Here is a 22,707-nt window from a genome sequence, read left to right as displayed (position 1 = left end):
TGAGTAATAAGTGATGTTTTAGTCATTTATAGAAACAGTATTTATTCCAAAACAATAGAACTCCACAGTGACTAGGATATTTACAACTACCAAAGAAGTTCTTCCCCCGCCACCCAGGACAGTTCAGAATAAAACCCAAGCAGCATCTTGCCCTTTGTCTCCCTTTTTTTGGACACATCATTGCTGAGACAGATCATAACAGTGTGATTTCTTGAGTTCCATGATCCCCATGTAGTTCCATCCTGTTCCCATACTAGGGATAAATATAGTTGCCCTGAGACTAGGTTTTTTTCCAGGTCCCTTTCAGCACCATGTAGACTGTCTCTTAGGGTGGATTCCTTTTCACATTTCTAATTCAGTCTATAATATGATGGTGACACTTCCTGTTTACTGTCAGGTACTAACTTTTCTTTATGATCTGTCTAAATTCTGGTCATACCCTTTTCTTATTCCCCAGGTTCTAACAGCAAGTCCACAGAACTACATTGACACCAGTAGGCTTCCTATAGTATGGTTATCAGAGTCAGAAAAACTCCCACTTTTTAATACAAATAGTGTTATAATAAAAACTAAGCATATACATTAAAGAAAACTTTTGACATTTTTGAAAAACCTATATTTGGAGGAAAATTTAAAGATACAAATAGTTGAATTCTCTCCAGTTGCCACTATCATGGTAATTACTAACTTTGTGTGACATTTTATAATTTACAAAGTATTATGAATTATGTACTAACCTTATGAAGTAGATATTATTCAGCCCTTCTTATAGGTAAGAAACTGAAACTCGGAGAAATTGCCTGAGATCTTCAGCAGGTGGTATAACTAAAGTTCATCCTGAAACCTTCAGACCCTTGTTTCTCTTAAATAGGGTTTTGATGCATTAGAACTTGATTGATTGATTGATGATTTGATTGTGGTATTAGAGATTAAACTCAGGGGCTTTTGCATGCTAGACGAGCACTCTATCAATGAGCTACATCCCAGCCCTTTTATATTTTTCAGACAGGATCTGACTGAGTTGCCCAGACTGGCCTTGAACTTGGGATCCTCCTGCCTCAGCTTCCCCCAAGTCTCTGAGATTACAGTTTTGCAACATTACACCTGGAAGAACTTTAGGTTTTTAATTGATAAGGTCATATTTTTAAAAAGTCTAGAATCTAGTACTACCTTTAGTTCATTAAGCAGAATAGTTTAACGTCAGAAAAGTACAAAAGTGATTTCAGGGTAAAGGTCGGTTTCTGTCCTTTATTGTTTACAACCTTACACCAATAAATGTGTATCAGTGTGAGAGAGTTTTATTTGATTGTCCCTTTTTTATTTCTCATTTTGCTAAGGATTGGTGAAAATGTGTCACTGATTAACATTTGAAAATCACTGCTTCCCCTCATCATGTAGTTCAGAATTCCTTCCTCGAATCCCTTACAGTGGAAGGAAGAACATAGGTTTTATAGTCAGAGATATTGTTGTCATGCTCTGGCTCTACACCTACTAGTTAAATCTTGAGCACATTATTTGACCTTCCTCAACCTTCTTTTTCTTGTTTATTTATTTTTTTAAATGTTTCTTACAATGATTTTTGAGTAATTTGGAAAGCATTTATTTTAGTTCCAGGTACACAGTTGGAATTCAGTAAACATTCACTTCTACAAACATAGACGTGACTGTACTCCTTCAGGACTTAAGAGGCTGCTTGTGAACCAAAATCCTCACAAACCCATAGATAAAATATATGCTCAACCTCTTTCCTCTGAGAAATATTTTGTGGTTGCATTCAAATATTTTGTTCTTTTTGTCCTATTATTGTTTAATATATATGTATATAGTTTTGTGTTTCCAACTTGATTCTAAATTGGTTATATTTAATTCTTTGGGGTCAGGAACTTTCATTTTCTTTTTGCTCCCATCTGTATAGCTTCAAGTACAGAGATAGTCACATAGTAGACTCTAAATAAATAAAGATTTGGTGGTGGTTGTTCTTTTTGTAACTCATAGCACTTTATGATCTATTGATTGCTCACCTTTGGGGTATAGATGAAGATGTATATATTCAGCGTTTTTCTTTAGAAATTCCTGTGATCCCAACCCAGCAAACTTTGGAAAGGCCTAAAGGCTGCCAATAGCAGAAGCATGCAGTAAGTTCTGAAGTGTCTTTTCATTAGAACATCAATTTCCATTAATGAAAGCCTCTCTCTTTTAAGAATTTTATTATAATGATATGTATTACCATGTGTTAGTGGCACAGGGAAGGAGTAACCTTTGGGAATTGGGTTTGCAGAACTTGTGCAGGTAAATGACATGAATGCCTTTCAAATAGTAGTGCCTACAGAAAGGAAGTAAGGTTTCCAAACACAGAATCCATGTGTAACTGTGACTATACACAGGTATCACTTACTGCAGTTCCTCTTGGCCAAAAGCCAGTTTTCTTTTAAGTCCATATTCTTTGCTGGAGCCAAACCTATCAAAAGCCTTTTCCTATTTCAAGACTGGGTACAAAGAATCCTACAGTTGCCATAGGAAAAGGAAGAAAAAGAATCTAAGATAAGATGAGGGACTCTTAGAAACAACTCTGCGAACACAGTCAGATGCCAAGCGACTCTTCCAGTGAAGTTGCTATTTGGGGTCCCAGTAGCATCCCTGTAGAGCTGCCTTCCTGAGTGATCTGCAGAGAACTTTTAAATCACACAGTGCACCAGACACTATGCTAGTGTTCCAGTGCTCAACTTCATATTGCACGCCCATCAGCAGGGTTGACAGTGCATTAGCAATTGACAAGGCAGACCTTAAAGTTAAAAGACCTGAAATGCCAGTGGACAAGACAAAGGCAAAAGAAGCAGATCTTCAAGAACCTCACAAACCAGTTGTTCCCAGGTCCTCATTAATGCCTTCCACACCTGTGTGTCTGCTGTGTGCCAGGTGCAGTGTTGGACTTTAGGGACATCAGAGCAAACAAAAGAGAAACTGAAAATCAGGCCTCTTAGCCCTGCATATATCATACTACCAGCTACTTAATTTAGGCAAGTAACTGACTACTTTTGTCTGAATATCCTAAAGAAAAAGGTTTGACAAACCTATATGCTTGTTTCAGAACACAATTAAAAATAATAATTAGGGGCTGGAGTTGTTGCTCAGCAGTAGAGCTTTTGCCCAGCACACACAAGTCACTGGGTTCGATCCTCAGCACCACATTAAAATAAATAAATAAAGGTATTGTGTCCAACTATAACTAAAAAAAATAAAAATAAAAATAAATGATAAAAAGCAGTAGAAAGCAACAGATTGGTTCAGAAAGCCTAAAAGGAACTTACTTGAAAAGACAGCAGTACATTTTGTAGTCACTTGTATGAGTAAAGAGAAGAACACTATGGCTTTTTCAAGGAAGAGTTGTAGAGATTTCTAACAGTGCCCCCAATTTGATATCAGACCTTCCCACTTTTCTGCAGTAGAAAATGGGATGAGAGGCGGAGATGCCACCAGAGCTATGGGTGACATTGTTGACCTGTGAATATGGCTCAAAGCTTTAAGTCATTTGCAACTGCGGTAGTCATCCATGTTTCTCACCCCCAACCCCCAGCATTTCTAAGATGCGTTGCTCACTGCAGCTATAGATCTGGTCGGTTTGAGTATGAGCATCCTGACGTTGCCTGATTAATATGATGTTCTAAATCCCTAAACAAGCGGAGTTGCCAACTGAAGGTTCTTGCACTGGAACAACAGACTGGCATTGTCTGAACCGTCAACCAGAGCTCTCTGATTAATCAATATCAGTACTTGTTACAAAAGGAAGAATAAGCAGTTTGCTTTTGTGACCCATCTACTTCCAAAAAAAGATGAGAGAGAACTTTCACAGAACACACAGCATAAGAGCCAGCCATTAATTCAAAATGAACAACCAAAGTTAAACAGTAAAGAATTTAGGAAACTCGGGATAATATGCACCAAGCCTCCTTGTTATCTAAGCACAGAGGGGAAGTTGCAGGGTTATGAACATTGAGGAAATGTCAGGTTCTTGGAGGAGAGAGTTTTTGCTTACTCATTGTACCAAAAAGCATCCATGGGAGGCTTTATGTACTTGAACAACATAAATAATAATTTGGTAACCATTTTAGGAAGAAAGTACACTATAACACACCATAATAAGCTTCATCTTTGCCATCTGTCTTTTTCTTTCTTTTTTAATTCTTTTTATATACAACACCAGGATATAACCTGACATTATCACAAAAGCATGGAACACAACCCACTCCGGTTCAGTTCCCATCACGTACCCCTCCGCCCCCCCCCCATTCTACCCAGCTGCCTTCAATCTATTTACAGTTTACTTTGTTTGTTTCTTTTATTAGTGTCCTGTAGACACACATAATGGCAGGGCCTACCATGCCACATGTGTGCATGCACATAGAGAAAGTTCAATCAGATTCATTTCACTATTCTTCCCTTTTCCTTTCTCTTCTTCCTCCTCACCCACCCCCCACAGATCTTTCCTCTATTTTGATGAAATTCCCTCTCCTTTTTTTTTCTTTCTTTCTTTTTTTTTTTTTAATTTCCTTACCCTTATTTTGAATTAGCTCCCACTAATTCAAATTCAAATTTGACCTTTGACTTTTTGGAACTGGCTTATTTCACTTAGTGTAATGGTCTCCAGTTCCATCCATTTACAAATGCTATGATTTATACAAATCAAATGCTATAATTTCATTCTTCTTTATGGCTAATACTCCAATGCATGTATAACCACATTTTCTTTATCCATTCCTCTGTTGGAAGAGCACCTAGCTAGTTTCCATAGCTAGGCTATTTTGAATTGTGCTGCTGTTAATTAACGTCAATGTGGCTACATTAGTGTAATATTCTGATTTAAAATCTTTTGGATATATACCAAGAAGTGGAATAGCTGGGTCATATAGTGGGTCCATTCCTAGTTTTTTGAAGAATCTCCATACTACTTTTCAGAGTAGTTGCATTAATCTGTAGTCCACCAATAAAACATGAGTGTATCTTTTTCCCCACATCCTCACCAACATTTATTACTATTTGTATACTGGATAATTGCCATTTTGACTGGAGTGAAATGAAATCTCAATGTAGTTTTTATTTGCATGTCCCTAATTGCTAGAGATGTTGAACATTTTTTCATATATTTCTTGAACATTTGTATTTCTTCTTTTGAGAAGTGTCTATTTAGTTCTTTTGCCTATTTGATTTTGATTGGTTTTGTTGTTGTTTGTTTTTTGGTGTTAAGTTTTTTTAGTTCTTTTTATATTCTGGATGGTAAGCCCTATTTGAGGAGCTGGTGGTAAAGATCATTTTCATTCTGTAGGCTCTATCGTCATATAAATTTTTGTTTCCTTTGCTGTGAAGCTTTTTTAATATGATGCCATCCCACTTATTGATTTTCTTATTTTATTTCTTGCATTTTAGGAGTCTTGTTAATTTGGTTCCTATGGCCACATGTTGGAGTGTTGGGCCTATATTTCCTTCTAGCAGGTGCAGAGTTTCTGGTCTAACACCAAGGTCTTTGATCCACTTTGGGTTGAATTTTGTGCAGGGTGAGAGATAGGGGTTTGATTTCATTGTTCCAAGTATGGATTTCCAGTTTTACGAGCACCATTTGTTAAAAAGCAATCCTTTCTCTCAATGTGTGTTTTTGGCACCTCTATCTAATACCAGATAACTGTATTTTTGTAGGTTTGTCTCTGCATCTTGTATTCTATACCACTGCCTTCACGTATGTTTTTGTGCCAGTACCATGCTGTTTTGTTACTGTAGCTCTGTAGTATAATTTGAGGTCTGATGTTGTAAGATCTCCTGTTTTGCTCTTATCACTTTTGGCTATTCTGGGCCTTTTAATTTTCCAATTGAATTTCATGACTGCCTTTTCTAGTTCTGTGAAGAATGTCATTGAAATTTTGATGAGGATTGTATTGATTCTGTATAGCATTTTGGGGAGAATAGCCATTTTAACAATGTTAATTCTGTCTATCCAAGAACATAGGAGGTCTTTCCATCTTCTAAGGTCTTCTTCAGTTTCTTTCTGTAGTGTTCTGTAGTTTTCACTGCATTTCTTTTGTTAGACTGATTCCCAAGTATTTTTTTGTTTTTTGTTTGTTTTGTTTTATTTAGCTTATTGTGAATGGGATAGTTTTCCTGATTTCTTTTTCAGCAGATACATCATTGGAATATAGGAACACATTGATTATGAGTGGTCTTGTATCTGCTGCTTTGCTGAATTCACTTATGAGCTCTAGAAGTCTTTTGGTGGATTTTTTTGGGGGGGTCTTCTAAATATAAGGATCATGTCATCAGCAAACAGATAATTTGAGCTCTTTTTTTCCTGTTTATATCCCTCTAATTTCCTTCTTTTGCCTGATTGCTCTGGCTGTAGTTTCAAAGACTATGTTGAATAGGAGTGGTGAAAGTGAGATCCTCGTTTTGTTGTGTTTTTATAGAAAATGCTTTTAGTTTTTCTCTATTTGGTATAATATTGGCCTTGAGTTTGTGATATATCATCTCAACAATGTTGAGGTAAGTTCCTTTTATCCCTACTTTTTCTAGTGTTTTAAACATGAATTGGTACTGTACTTCATAAATTCTTGACCTTAACTATTTATGTAGTGAATTCCATGTATTGACTTCTGTATGTTGAACCAAAAAATACATCCCTGGGATAAAACCAACTTGATCGTGATGCACTATTTTTTAATGTGGTTTTGTATGCAGTTTGCCACCTATTTTATTAAGAATTTTTGCATCTATGTTCATCAAGGATATTTCCCTGAAGTTTTCTTTCCTTGATATGGCTTTGTCTGGTTTTGGTATCAAGGTGATACCAACTTTGTAGAATGAGTTTAGCAGTGTTCTCCTTTTCTATTTTATAGAATAAAAATCCTCCATTTTATAGAGGATTGGTATTAGTTCTCCTTTAAAGTTCTGCTAGAACTTGGCTGAAAATCTGTCCAGTCCTAGACTTTTCTTTGCTGGAAGGTTTTGATAGCTGCTTCAATTTCATTTCTTGATATTGATCTGTTTGAGTTTTCTATATCTTCATGGTTCAGTTTGGGTAGGTCATATGTCTCTGGGAGTTTGTCAAAGTCTTCAAAATTTTCTAGCTTATTGGACTATAAATTTTCAAAATAATTTCTAATGATTCTCTGTATTTCAGTAGTGTCTGTGCTGATATTTCCTATTTCATCTTGAATTTTGTTAATTTGTTTTCTCTCTTTCTTTTTGTTAGTTTGGCTAAGGGTTCATCAATCTTGTTTGCTTTTTCAAAAAAACAGCTCTTTTGTTTTATTGATCTTTTGTATTTTTTTTTTAATTCCCAGTTTCATTTTAGCTCTGATTTTAATTGTTTCCTGTCTTCTACTGATTTTGGTATGAATTTGTTCTTCTTTTTCTGGGGCTTTGAGGTGTAATATTAGATTATTTATTTGGTATCTTTCTGTTCTTTTGATGCATGAACTCAACACTGTAAACTTTCTTCTTAGAACTGCCTTCATACTGACCCAGAGATTTTGATATGTTGTATCACTATTCTCATTTACTTCTAAGATTTTTTTTTTATTTCTCCCCTGATTTCTTCTGTTATCCATTCATTATTTAAAAGTGTATTATTAAGCTCCAGGTATGAGAGTGGTTTTTTTTTTCATATCTTATTGTTGATTTCTAATTTAATTTCATTATGTTCTGATAGAATGCAAAGTATTGTTTTTTTTATATTTGCTAAATTTTCCTTTGTGACCTATAATATGTCTGTTTTAGAAAATGTTCCATATGCTGCTGAGAAGAAAGTGAATTCCATTGTTGATGGATGAAATAACTATAGATGTCTCTTGGGTCCATATTATTAATTGTATTTTTTAGTTCTGTAGAATGTTAGTTTATGTCTGGATGATCTATCTAGTGGTAAGAAAGATGTGTTAAAGTCTTATATAGAGAGCAAGTGGATGTTTTTCAGAAAATAACATAGCATAGCTGTCCTCGTGGCCACACTAGTGGTGTATCTTTGACTACCTGCTATCTAGCTGCTACATTATTCTCAGCCAGGCTTTTGACAACAGCTCAGTGGCAGAGATGATATTCTGCTATGAATTTTCAAGATGCAAATGGTATTTTCATCAAAGTGGACATTAGAAGTGCCTCTAAGCAAAGCCAACACGTCTATATAAGTAGGGTTGTAGTCACTGAGTACTTGAATGAGAACTGTGTAACTTAATTCCAGGTACAGTGGTTGAGGAAAGCAATGGTTCTGATGAGATGGAGAATTCAGATGAAACAAAGATGTCAGAAGAGATACTGGCTTTGGTGGATGAATTTCAACAGGCCTGGCCGCTGGAAGGCTTTGGGGGAGCACTTGAGATGAAGGGGCGACGTCTAGACTTGCAGGGGATACGTGTGCTGAAGAAAGGTCCCCAGGATGGAGTGGCCAAAAGCTCTTGTTATGGAGACTGCAGAAGTGAAGATGATGAAGCAACAGAATGGGTAAGTTTACCAACTCAGTCCTCATGGAATTGTGCCCTGGTCCTGGGCTGGGAGTTCCTGGTGTGCAAAGTGTGAAGTTTTTGTTGAGTGTGGGAGCACTATTTTACTCCACACTCATGGTTAGCCTTCACATTGGAAATGTACCACAGGAAGCATTTTATGTTACTTATTCATTATTACTCTTCTAGGAGATGGGAGGAAATGAAATGGGTATGAAACCACACTCAAACTTCCTGCAGACTTGGAATTGCCCAGATCAGATCTTTCTTTCAGTGTTCTCTAGACAGTCTTCAAGACTGTGATTTTCATTTCATTAACCATTTTTGTTTGTCTTTTTTTTTCCCCCCCAATACCCGAAACCGAACCCAGGGCTTCGTGCGTGCTAGGCAAGTACAGCTACACTCCCAGCGCCCATTTTTCATTACTTAGCTGGATATGATGGTGCATGCCTTCTTCCCAGCAAACATGAGACTGAGGCAGAAGGATCACTTGAGCCCTGTAGTTCAACATAACAAGACCTTATTTCCAAGAGTATATAAAGTTTCAAAAGATTAACTTAGGTTAAGTTAAGTTAGGTTAAGTTAACTTAACTTAGAAAAGAGAATTTAACCCTAAGACAGGACTGGATTTGCGGGGTTTTGTGGATTGTTTGTTTTTCTTTTGAAACTTTATATTTTAAAAAATATTTTTTCGTTGCTGCATAGCATAAATAATTGTACATATTAATGGGATACAGTGGATACTCCAACATACCTGTACAATGTCCAATGATCAGATGGTGTAATTAGTATATCCATCTGGGTTATTCTTAAAGCCATTGAATCCACAGGAATGCACAGATTTCATAATTGGCCTAATTTGTCCCTCACATACTTCTGTCTTTCAGATCACATTCCAGGTCAAACGTGTAAAGAAACCCAAAGGAGATCATAAGAAAACTCCTGGGAAAAAGGTTGAATCAAACCAAGCAGAAAATGGGCATCGTTACCAAGCAAACCTGGAGATCACTGGTCCCAAGGTGGCATCTCCTGGGCCACAAGGTAAACTTGAATGTTTCAGATGCCAGTTTCTTCTTTTAGATTTCACTGTCTCATTTCTCACAAAGGATGTGTTTGTGACTTAGAATAGTTTAGGTGAGAAAATAAAAGAACAAATTCAGTTATTGGTACAAAAAGTTTATTTTGATTATATTATATTTACTTGTTTTTTTTTTAAACTATCAACTATTTGGCTTATATTTTTATCACCTTAAGCTTAAATATCTGATTTTTAATGTGATAGTCTAGTATAATATAGAAAAGTAGGAGTTTTCACCAGACATCTAGGGTTCAAACACTAGTTCTGCCATTTACTTCCCTGTTCCTCATGTTTCTTATCTATAAAATGGGATGATAATAGCATTACTGAACATGGTGGTAGTAAGGATTATATGACCTTATATGTGAATAGTACTTAAAATGCACTGGCACATAGGGCCCAATCAGTAGTAGTATGTGTTTGTGAGTCAGAAATCTCTTTAAGTATTGGATAAATGTTTTAGAACTACTCTAAGAGAAACGACACATATATGTCACGGTTTGGCATGTACTTTCAGGGATTCATATTTGTCCTGAAGCCCATCTATGAGCTCCATGTTAAGGGCCACTGCCATGCACCCAGTTGACTTTCTTTTTCAGCAATTAAATAACAATGATAGAATTCCTTTTTAAACATGTTATATTCTTTTTTATAAGGGTATTTTTCTATCTTAGACTGAAAATTTATCTCATTAAAATGTGTCTTATTTGATTGGGTTTAAGTACTTACCAAAACTGAAAGCAAAAGCCCATAAAAAAATATAAATAATGGGGTCAGCTTAGTTGAATCCAAGAACAAACCTGTAATAAATTCTGAGGACACCAAGAGGATATTTGTTTATGACTAGAGTTAAAAGCTTGAGTTACTTCTATTATTAAAGGAAGCTGACATTTGTTAACAAGTTACAGGAGGAAGACAACACTTGCCTCTGTTGGGTCTGTCTCAGTATCAGTGAAAATGATGTCCATACATAAAAGATGGAAATGAAGAGTCCAATGAATTTTCATTAAATGTTGTTATTAAATGTCATAGAATTATGAAGGAAGAAAATTTAGATGAATACTTACTTGTTCTTAAGGTGAAGAACTTTCCTAAGGAAGAGAGAAAAATAATAATGTGGCACTAGAAAGCACTACAGAATAAAAAGACAAAGGGCTGAAATAAAAGGTTTTCCGAATATTTCTATGTATTTATAGAATATATAATGAAGGATATCACTATCATTTAAATAACAGATGCACAACTCAACATCAAAAATATAGTATGGTATTTCAATAAAGTATGAGCAGATTTTTCACCAAATATACATACATACACACACACTTAGGCATTACTAAACATGTGAGAAATTCAGCTTACTAGCAATCAAAGGAGGGCAAACATAAAAAGTCAGTCACTACTTTCACTTATCAAGTTATTTTTAAATGTGTAATAAACAGCAAAAGCTAATAAAATGAATTTGGGTATAGTTTTACAAGAGACAAAAAAATTTCAAAATATACCAATAATTCTACTTCCAGTAATTTACCCTAAATAAATCATCTAATAGATAGTGCAAAAGATGGCAGTTGATTGTGAGGTTGCTTAATATAGTAAAAATTTGAAAGCAACCTGAATGTTATAGCTGCATAAGTAAATTACAACATGTCTGTGCTGTGTACAATGCAACCAGGATAGTTTGTAATCTAGCAGATGAACAAATGCAGTGTGTAAAATAGCATAGAAATACTTCAATTCTTGTGAAATAGTAAATATGCTCTTTTTATCAACTATATATTTTTTTACATTTCAGTATCTCTGAAATTCAGATACATCTTACCCATTGGTTATATCTTACAATAGTTGTAGTTATTTTCCTTTGTTAAATTGCTTAAAACAATATGCACCTTATAACTGATGACATCTTTGATTTGGTGAAATATGGTATAATAAACAAGTGCATAGACATAAGTGTAGAAAGGAGTTACAAAAAATGTTGTAAGTGGTCCTCTCTGGGTAATGCAGTGCCTTAGGTAATTTTTTAAAAATTTTCTTCTGTAGCCTTTCCATGTTCTAAATATTACATAATAAACCTGTGTTGCTTTTTAAACAAAAATCTAAAAGTTTCTTACAAAAGTGGAAATTACAGCCACATATGATTGAAACAGTATGAGAGCACTAAAGCAGTGTTAAGTGGACTCAATTTGGGGTGGGGCATTGAACATGCTTGCAAGTTAGATCATGGAACCACTTATTCCCATTAAAATGAGAAGTTCTGAGCATGGAAGACATGTGGAAATACAGGCTCAATATCCCAATTTTTAAATAAATACAGATTCCATCTACTGTCAGCTCATAATCTTCCTGGGAAATCCTGACAATGTTCTAAAGCAAAGTATGAAACAGATAGTTTGTGAGCTGTAGGGAAAAAGTTGAGATCATTAAGAGCCATTATAGATTTTCTAAGAACTAATCATAACACTCAACTAATTTCATTTCCTTTTTTGGTTAGGGCTACTAGACTGGAAGACCAGGGAAGTGCCATAGACATAATGTAACTGGATCTCAGCAAGGCATTTAACGAGCCTCTTATGATACCTTGTGAACAAGATGGAGAGATGTGTTCCCATTGCCTGCAGGATAAAGTGCAGACTTCCTAGTGTGGCTACAAGACCCTTTACAGCCTGGCCTCTCTCTGCCCTCCAGCACCATTCTCTGAACCAGCCATGTTCTTATTTTACATCTGTGCCTTTGCACATGCCGTTCCCTCTGCCTGGAATGCCCTTATGCCACCTCTGCGGTGCTAAAATACCACTCATCCTTAAACTTCAAACTCAAGTGCCACCTCTTCCTTGGTGCCTGCAAGCAGAATTAGTTGTTCTCTGTGCAAGTGTTCTCTTCCTTCACCCCAGCACTTACCATTATAGTATAATGATGTCTGTTTGCCTTTCTCACTAGACTGTGAGCTCAAGAGCAGGCTGTCTTATTGTTCCTGTGTGTATTGCTAGTGTTTTACACAGTTCTCAGCCCCTTATAATAGGTGCTCAATAAATATTTTTCAAGTGAATTTCTTAAATATAAAAGGAAAATAAGCTTTATTGTAAAACCTATGATATGTCTAAAGTGATTCATTTTAACAGAGTTAATTTGAAGTTTTTCTAAACCATTCTTTTCTTTTTTATTAAAATCTAAATTTAAACCCCTGCCTGTTCCTCAAATGGTTTTCTGTTATTGGTAAATTCTTATAGGATAAAGGTGCTAGGCAGAACTCAAGTTCTTCTGTCATCCATTCCCTTGTAATTCCTTCATAAGTCCCCTACCCAGATGAGACTTGGTTCCACTCTTTTCTTGAGGACTTGATCTAGAAAAAGGGCCTAAACCCCAAAAGGTAGTACCTGTGTAGGATATCAACAAACAGAGCTTTATCTGTCATGCTGTCAACACTTGTAATCCCAGCGACAGGGGAGAATGAAGCAGGAAATTCCCAAATTTGAGGCCAATCTGAGCAACTTAGTGATATCCTCAGCAACTTAGCAAGACCCTGTCTCCAAAAACTAGGGATATAGCTCAGTGGTGAAATGTCACTGGGTTCAATTCCTGATACCAAAAAATAAATAAATACATAATAAAACAAACAGCTTTAATAGCGTTGAATAGTGTGCTGATTGGAACCATTCGTGTGAGAGTCAAATGACCTGGGCTGTATTCCAGCCCTGCTACCTGCTCTACCACATGTTGGGCAGGTCACTTACTCTCTCTGAGTCCCTATTATCTCACCTGAGATGGGAGGATTAAAGCCTGCCTCCTGAGGTTGTAAATGTACAGCACCTAGCCCAGGACCCCAATACACAGTAAGTGCCCTTGCAACAAATGGCAGCCTTTCCTCATCATCATTTCCCACCCTGATGCTTTTCTTTACAGCAGTGGTTCTCCACCAAAGGGTGATTTTGTCCCCCAGGGATATTTGGCAGCATCTGGAGACATTTGGGGTGGGTGTAACTGGGGCTGGTGTAACTTTCCTTTAGTAGGTAGAGAGCAGAGATGCTGATAAAACGTTCCCCAATGAACAGGACAGGTCTTACAACCAAATTAACTAGCTCAACATGTCAACAGTGTCAGTTTGAGAAACCTTACATTTGAGATATAAGTTTCTTCTAAATTTGTCCTAATCAAAATATAGGAGGGTAAAATTAAGTAAGAATGCTAACACTTAAGAATATCTTAATTCTGGGGTCTGGGGATATGGCTCAAGTAGTAGAGTACTCACCTGGCATGAGTGAGGCACTGGGTTCGATCCTCAGCACCACATAAAAATAAAATAAAGATATTGTGTCCACCTAAAGCTAAAAAATAAATATTTTTTAAAAAGAATACCTTAATCCTTGTTTATGTTGATCAACCTTAAATCCAACAAAGCATTCTATTTTTACTTCAACTAATTTCAAGAATAAGGCTTTATTCAAATATGACTTTTACTCCTGTTGCCATGAATGACAAGATTTTAATTAGATCTGTTTGTTGACTATGGAAATGATTAAACCCTAGAGAATGACTGGCATCACCAAATGCGCTCATCTGGATGAAATAATCACCTTTATAGTTATGTCCATTCATGACATACTTTCCTTCCAGGAAAAAAACGAGACTACCAGAGTCTGGGGTGGCCCAGCCCAGATGAGTGCCTCAAGCTCCGCTGGGTAGAGCTGACTGCCATCGTGAGTACCTGGCTTGCAGTTTCTTCAAAAAACATTGAGTGAGTATCTTCAACCTATCCTTTCTTCATGACATTGCAACAGCAGGCCCACTGGGCTATAGCTGACTTTAGGGATGTCCTCTTTGTCAACAGCTCTCAGAAGAGTAGCCCTCCTGGAGCTGTGGTCAGCCAAGGATGACCATTGCTGACCACAGCCACAGAATGGACTCATGTCATGACAGGGAAGCAGTGAACGTGCCCTTGCTCTCAGTGCACTCACCTACATTTTGGAGAAGCCATCAGAAATCATGTGTAACTTTGTTGAGTTGAAGGTTAGATCCCTTGTAGAAACAAACCCATGGTCTCTTGTGAACACTGTACACTTGTAGGGCAGCCAAAGCAAGTCCAGACTTACCAAAAGTGCCAGATTCGGGCCAAACACAGTTGCCTCTCTGGTAACTGCTTTTTTTAATTGGACAATGTATTACGGGCTTTTTCTGTCTGTGTTGGAACTCCCCAGCGTTTACCACTAAGCCTTCTGATTTTACAATCACTCTCAGACTCACCTACTCTCAAACTGCATTCACCACTGATAAATTGATAACTCCCAAATTTAGATCTCCAGCCCAGATCATTCTTCAAAGCCCTCAACTCATTTATGGACTCATCTACTGAACCCTCTGTCTACATCTCTCTTAGGCACCCCAAGCTCAAGAAAACAAAACCCATGAACTTCTTGCCCACAATCCATTTTAAAAAAAAATCACTGATTCTTTTTTGTTGTTGTTTCATTTCATATTTTAATAAACATCCTTAGGAATCCAAGGCATCAAACTTAACCTTAGGCCAGGAATCCAAGGCATCATCCTTAATAACCCTTCTCCCTTCTCCGTTAAACCCAGTCTGTGCCAATTCTTGCCACTTTTACTCACTGAGTACTTTTTCCAAATCATTTACTCCATTACCACTGCTTCCTTCTGAAACAGCACTATCATCTCCACTCAGCTTCCTCCTGTTGCCCTCTTGCTCTGTGCACTCTTGCACTCTTGCCCTACTTGATCCATTCACTCCTCAGTGCTCAGAATTATCTGAATACAAGTCAAAAAAAAATTTTTTTTTTTTTTGGTACTGGGAATTGAACTCAGGTTGCTTAACCACTGAGCCACATCCCCAGCCCTTTTTATTTTTAATTTAGAGACAGGGTCTTTCTTGCTAAGTTGCTTAGTGCCTCGCTGAATTGCTGAGGCTGGCTTTGAAGTTACGATCCTCCTGCCTCAGCTTTTGGAGCCACTGGGATTACAGGCGTGTGCTACCGCACCTGGGAAGTCAAATCATATTTAAAACTCTCTGGTAACTTCTTATTGCTCTGCGCCCTGTCTTGCCACCTCCACCTTCAGCTTTGCCCTCCCTCCATGTGCTGTGGCCTTTACCTGCAGTGTTGTTCTCACTACTTTTCTCACCTGGTTCATTCATACTTAAGATTTTCTACGTAAATCTTACTTCTTCTGGGAAGCCTTCATGAAACAGCCCCCTCCTCATGGTGCAGAGGAAATATATACCATTCATTATGCCATCGTTTGATCTTTTCTAACTTACCACATCTGTAATAAGTGAGCCCTACACAAGATGATGAGCACACAGAAGGAACCATGTTTTCTGTATTACTTTTAAATATAATTATTGTAGCCCTGAGGTCTGACATGTAATAAGTTCTGTATAAATAATGAATGAATGAATGAATGGCTACCTGATATGTTAAAATTTTTAAATGGCTTGTTTGAACTTAATTTTTGAAGTAAAATTCTGCAGTGCCAACTTGCCATTATCAGCGCATATGACAGTCTATAACATGTAACCCCTGTGTAGTGGGAAAATCCCCTCTTGGGGTCATAAAGGAAAGTATGTAACATCTTATACACAGTGTAGGGCACAGTTGTATCTATAAAATTCACTTGGAGTCATAAAGGAAAATATTTCTTACACATAGCATAATGCACAGCCATGTCTGTAGAGAATTTACTATCAAGCCTTTTGGGGACTTCTTCTATGGGGACAAGTGTGCTTTTGTGCATAAAGGAAAAGATAGGAACCAGGCATATGTGTTATCACCATCTGCACCCTGGAAGAAGTCCTACGAGAAAACCCACCCATTTGGAAACCTCCCCGGTGAGGAGTTTGTGAAAGTGAGGAGGTGGAAGTCATGGGCAGCAGATTGTTAGTGCTCGTCACTCTACCCACTTGGATTTGGCTCATGTGGTATTCTTCATTTTCCAGCATCACAGAACACATAGATTTTGCCACCCCCATACAGCAGCCAGCGACAGAGCCCCTGTGCAATGGCAATCTCCCCACGAGCATGCATACCCTGGACCACTTGCATGGGGTGTCCAACCGAGCCAGTCTGCACTACACTGGTGAGAGTCAGCTGACAGAGGTGAGTGCTCAGCTTTGTTCAGCCTGTTGCATTTTTAGCCTCACTGTTGTGAAAGTACAAATGGCCAGGACTCATTTTTTGCTATTTTTCAGTTAGCTGTTATCTAGGTGGCTTGAGATCTAGTGTAATGTCTTTCAGGCCCTGGGACTGAGCCAGTGCTTTCTTTATTACTACAAAATTTTAAATTTGACTTATCCCTCTAGGAGGGTAGTATTCTGCCTTGCTATCAGATAGAGGCTCATGAGAGAAGTATGTGAAGCAGTTAATTCTCCTGATGGCATTCTAAAGAAGAGGGAGAGGACAGATCCAGCTTATACCTAGCAAAGAATAGACCTCAAAGATGATCGGAAAACATACCATAGATACCTACACCAGAAGATGGGCTAAATAAATTTTGGTACAGACATACTATGCAATGATACCAGTAGGAAGATTGGATAGAAATAGATTTATCGGCATGAAGAAATTTTCAGAATATATTATGTGAAAACATAGGTTACAGTATGTGGTATAATCCCATATTTCATGAGAAAAATAATGTAAGTATACATAGAAAAGTATCTAAAACATACTCACATATAAACATATACATACATAGAGTAGCTGTGTCTGGGTGACAAGATTACAAATAGTTTTCAATTCCCTTATTTTCTAATGTTGTTAGAGTGAATATGTTTTACATGTTTGTATTTTTACTAAGTGGGAGAGTGCTGAGAGGATGGCAGATGTCCTTAAATGTGTCTTTCCCAGACTACCTCATCAGCAGAACTACAGAAGCCACGTGCCCTCATGCTCCTGTGCCCAGTTCAGCCTCAGCACTGTCACATGGAATCTGCTTTGCCTTCACTCCTCTAATCTGCCATCTCCTTCTCTTCTAGGTATTGCAAAATCTTGGTAAAGACCAATATCCACAACAGTCACTTGAACAAATTGGCACCCGAATTGCCAAAGTTTTGGAAAAGGTAAGGCACCCTGCAGAAGCTCTAGAAATAATTGTCTACCTTCTGACTTCTTTTCCAGATTATTTGTCCCTAAATGGTTCTCACCTCTTCTATTAACTAACATTCAGTGACCAAAGGGGTAGTATGACATGTCAGGACATTTTAATGACTTTAATGACTTTTCCATTCGTTTTTCCTTTACTTGGTTACATTTTTTTCTTCCTCTTATTTTACCTCCTATGGGAGACTGAACCAAGTTGATTTCTCATCTCACTCCAGCTTAGGTTTATAGAGGTGCTGGTATTGGCAACCATGGAATCTAGGTATATGAAATAAGGCAGATGTTCCTTTGGTGAAGGAAGTTTGGCTTTCGGATGGCAGATGGGCATTATACCTTGAAATAGCTTTTCTCTTGAAATCTTCAAGCAAAGTATTTACAAAACTGCATTTTCAAACAGCCTACAGAAAACATAATTGAAAATCTCAGACTACTCTTCTACTTCTGTGTGGTATTTTTGTAAAGAGAGGTTTTTAATTTTGTTACTTTATGGCTAAGAACCTCTCCATTTTATTACTGTATCATACTCAAGAGGTTGTATAATAGTGATTAGGAAAAGCAGCTCAAGCTCCAGTATGAGCATGACAGTGCAGGAGAACCACCTCCTTCCTCAGTATCACACATGGAAAAATCCGTTAGCATAGTCCATTTATAATGAAGTAAAGCACAGATGTGCTCCCCAGATTAAAAAAAAACATAAAGGTTTCCAAAGCAGTTAAGATCAACACAGAAGCCAAACAGGACAAATTGTAGCATAATCTGGGCTAGGCTAGCAATTTCAGAATATGTCAGAAATCCACTACCTAAAGAAACTTTATGTAGCCCAACCAAGAAAATCCCTGGTAATTAAACAGAGCAGCCACAGCATTGATACAAACATATAAGAAAGCCAGAGAGGAAAGAGCAGTAAATTAACCAGAGAACACTCAGTGAAAAAACAATAGGATTGTGGGATAGATTACAAATAAGTTTATTGGGCTGTGAACTTTAAAATTTATTCATAAGTTTATTTTCACAAATTTCATAAATTTATTCATGAATCATAGCAAAAACATAAAAACGTAGGAAGAGATTAGCAAAGACTGTGAAAACAGAAGAAAATAGAAAACAACCCCAGAAAGTGACAACACTAGAAGAAGCAACAAAAGACTATAACACAAACACAAAAAGGGACATATAGGACAGAAGTGAGAAGACCAAAATCAAAGAGTTAAAAAGAATTGAAGAGAGTATGATAGGAAAGAGTTAAATAATACAACATAGCCAGTCTTATTTTATTTCTATGAAATATATTTACAAGCACATACTAAATGTTAGGGAAAACTAATCCAAAGCAGCAACAGTGCTTATTCAAACAAATTATTTGACTTTCAAAAGAAAGAAAAAGTCCTTGACACCTGACCTCTAACATAGCAGATTAGTCTCCAAGAGAGATTCTTTCACTTCGGCACTTTTCTTTTAAAGTTATTGTTGGTCTTATAAAAAGTATGTCTATAAAAACCTTTCTCTTCATTTAAAACAAAACAAAACAAAAAAAAGGCAGAAACATGAAGTGGGAACTAGCCAAAAAGCTGGGGCTAGAGCTTGGGGTGAGGGGGCTCTACTCCACCTTGAGGAGAGATATTAATAAGCTGAGTACAGAGCCTTGAGCCAATGCCTGGTGGAGCTGGGCCTCCTTAGATACCCTCACTGAACTGATATAACTTGTGAAAGAACAACTTAGAATTAGGAAAACCAAACCATGAGGTAATTGGCTAAAGGAAGATTTGAAAAGAGTCAACAGAATATTAGAAATATAAATAAATAATTTCCAAATGAAGACAAAACAAAAAGGAATACAAGAGCAAATAAACATGATGGATAATGCCTAAGGAAAACAGAAGACATAAATGAGGAACTGATTGGTTTGGTTTTTGTTTTTTTGATTTTTTTTCTTTCTGCAGTGCTGGTGATGGAACCCAGGGCCTTGTGCTTGCTAGGCAATATACCTCAACATTGTAAAAGCTATCTATGCCAAACCCAAAGGAATATGCATAGGAAAATAGGAATTCAAACTATCCCTGTTTGCTGGTGACATGATTCTATATTTAGAAGATAAAAAACAATTCCATCAGAAAACTTCTAGAACCAGTAAATGAATTGAGCAAAGTAATATGATATTAAATCAACCCCATAAATCAAATGTGTTCCTATGCATCAGTGATGAATCCACTGCCAGAGAAATTAGGAAAACTGCCCCATTCGCAATAGTCTCAAAAAAAAATAAATACTTGAGAATCAATATAACAAAAGAGATGAAAGACCTCTACAATGAGAACTACAGAGCACTAAAGGAAGAAATTGAAGAAGACCTTAGAAGATGGAAAGATCTCCCAGGCTCTTGGATAGGCAGAATTAATATTGTCAATATGGCCATGCTACCAAAAGATTTAATGCAATTTCTATTAAAATCCCAGTGACATTCTTCATAGAAATAGAAAAAGCAACCATAAAATTCATCTGGAAAAATAAGAGACCCAGAATAGCCAAAGCAATGCTTAGCAAGAAAAACAAAGCAGGAAGCATCACAAATACCAGGCCTTAAACTATACTACAGAAGTATAATAACAAAAACAGCATGGTATTACACCAAAGCAGGTAGACCAATGGTACAAAATAGAAAACACAGAGACAAATCTACCTAAATACAGTTATCTCATACTAGACAAAGGCACCTAAACATAAATTACAAAGAAGAAAATATTCTTTAATCAGAATTCAAAAAATAAAATAAGAATTAATGCCAAGAAAAGCCAGGCAAGGTGGCTCATGCCTGTAATCTTAGTAGCTCAGGGGGCTGGGGCAGGAGGATAGCAAGTTTAAAGCTAGCCTCATCAACTCAGCAAGCCCCTGTCTCAAAAAATAAAAAGGGCTGGGAATATGGCTCGGTGATTAAGCACCCCTGTGTTTAATCTCAATGACAAAAATGTTCTTCCGCCTAGAAATTCTAAACATTATGTAAGCAGATCCTGAGTCAAGGAGGAAGTATAAAATATAAGTTGTGATTCCTTGAAAGTAATCATGAAAACAAAATATCAGAATGGATCTTGAACAGATATCAGAGGAATTTTCATAACATTATACCCATATGAGTAAAAGTGCAAAAAAGAAGAAAACATAAACACCCAAAGAGAGGAATACAAACCAAAACAAAACAACGCAAAAGAAAAGAATTAACACAGAGAAAAGAATGGATTATGCAGAAAATTGATAGAAATAATCTAAAAGTTGATTTCTTACATATATTAATAAAATAGACAAATCACTAGCTAGTACATGAAAAGGAGATTGCCTGAATAAACAAAAATAAGAACTAACCATCAAAATAGAATATTAAAAAATAAGACTACTTTGAAAAAAACAAGAAACTATATAATTTATTCAAATAAATTTTAAAACTTAGATGAAATTTGTATAAAAAGAACAATTTACAACAGTTGACCTTAGTAGAGACAGAGTCAAATTCAGAAAAATTGGTATAGGAAAAAAATGGAGAAAAGAGTTAACTCCAGCCATAAATTCACTAGGCCCAGATGACTTCATGGGACATTTCTAACGAATCTTTAAAGACCAAAAAATGCCAGTGCTGCTATATTTCAGAGAATTGAAAGAAAACTTATTTATGAAGCAAATGTATCATTTGTTTAAGTCAGCTTTTTTGCTGCTGTGACTGAAAGACCCGACTAGAACAACTGCAGAAGAGGAAAGGTTATTTAGGGGCTTACGGTTTCAGAGGTCCGTAAGTGGCCAGCTTCATTCCTCAGGGCTCACGGTGAGGCAGGACATTATGGCCGAAGAGCATGGCAAAGGGAAACAGCTCACATGATGATCAGGAAGCAGAGAGAGAGACCCCACTCTCCAGATACAAAATATATACCCCATAGCCACACTGTTAATGAACCATATTCTGCAGCCACACCCCACCTGCCTCCAGACACCACTCAATTAATCCCATCACGGATTAATTCTCTGATTAGGTTTTAAGGCTACAACCCAATCAGTTCTCCTCCAAACCTTCTTGTATTATCTCACACGTGAGCTAGATGTGGGGGATACCACATCTAAACCATAACATCATTGATACCCAAATCTGAAAAAAAAAATATATCAAAAACTGTGAACCTCAATTCAAATGTATTAAACAAAATATTAACAAACAGAATCCAGCAGCATATTAAAAATACACACACATACACATCAATCATGACCAGATACCCCAGGAATGCAAGATTGGTTCACTATTTAGAAACCATGAATATTCTTCATATTTAAAGAGATAAAGGGGAAAATCATATAATTATACCCAAACTTGCACAAGCATTGGACACATCCTATACCAACTTATATTAAGAACTCTAACTTAGGAAGTGGTAGATACTTAACATGATATTGTTATATGTGTTATGTACTCATATTATATATATATATAAAATCATGCTAAGTATATGTATGTATATACATGTATGTCAGACATGTATGTGTCTAACATAGGTATTATATATAGGAGACAAGCCAGGACCTTACAAGATGTTATCTATGCACTTCCCTGTTTAAGAACAAGATAAGAATGTCCACTGTATCTACTCTATTTAACAAGAGTATGGGAATATTGATGTAGAGAAAGAAAACAAAGACATTCAGACTGCCTTCTTATATCTAATAAGATTATAATCCAAAATAATTAATGGAAAAGCAAAGAATAAGAGAATTTAATCAGATAACAGATTAAAAATTAATACACATATAAAATTAATATTCCAGTTAGGATGTAGTAGGTCAGGAAAGGTCAGCAAATTGTAATAACTTGAAAGAGCCATGTAAACCTTTAAATTCATATTTATGAAGGCATCACAGAACTGCCGAAGCAGTGGGACATGAAAGGACTCAATTAGTAGTGACAGAAGAACCTTTCCAAGGTGAGTTGCCAGTGACCAGCTGTTCAGTTCCCCCATCCCCAACCCCCATGGGGGGTTTTGCTGATTCTGGATCTGAGCTAAGAATCGGG

At 36.7% G+C, this 22,707-nt stretch overlaps 1 protein-coding gene across 4 annotated transcripts in view; it reads left to right on the top strand.

The window, feature by feature from the left end:
* The window catches only part of Ttc17 (tetratricopeptide repeat domain 17), a 108,073-nt gene that overhangs the window by 64,253 nt on the left and 21,113 nt on the right, over positions 1-22,707 (top strand). For 2 of the 4 annotated variants that reach the window (XM_078046204.1, XM_005330042.5), the window contains 5 exons: positions 8,222-8,481; positions 9,368-9,521; positions 14,170-14,290; positions 16,505-16,664; positions 17,543-17,626. In XM_078046204.1, the coding sequence (XP_077902330.1) occupies positions 8,222-8,481; positions 9,368-9,521; positions 14,170-14,290; positions 16,505-16,664; positions 17,543-17,626 (779 nt within the window). Of the gene's footprint in view, positions 1-8,221; positions 8,482-9,367; positions 9,522-12,049; positions 12,741-14,169; positions 14,291-16,504; positions 16,665-17,542; positions 17,627-22,707 lie in introns of those variants that run through there. The other 2 variants (XM_078046206.1, XM_078046205.1) reach the window with 1 other exon arrangement.

The sequence above is a fragment of the Ictidomys tridecemlineatus genome, chromosome 4, assembly GCF_052094955.1.
Source record: "Ictidomys tridecemlineatus isolate mIctTri1 chromosome 4, mIctTri1.hap1, whole genome shotgun sequence".
Classification (NCBI taxonomy): domain Eukaryota; kingdom Metazoa; phylum Chordata; class Mammalia; order Rodentia; family Sciuridae; genus Ictidomys; species Ictidomys tridecemlineatus.
Note: the sequence above shows the minus strand (reverse complement) of the source record. Positions and strands in the feature narration are given on the sequence as shown.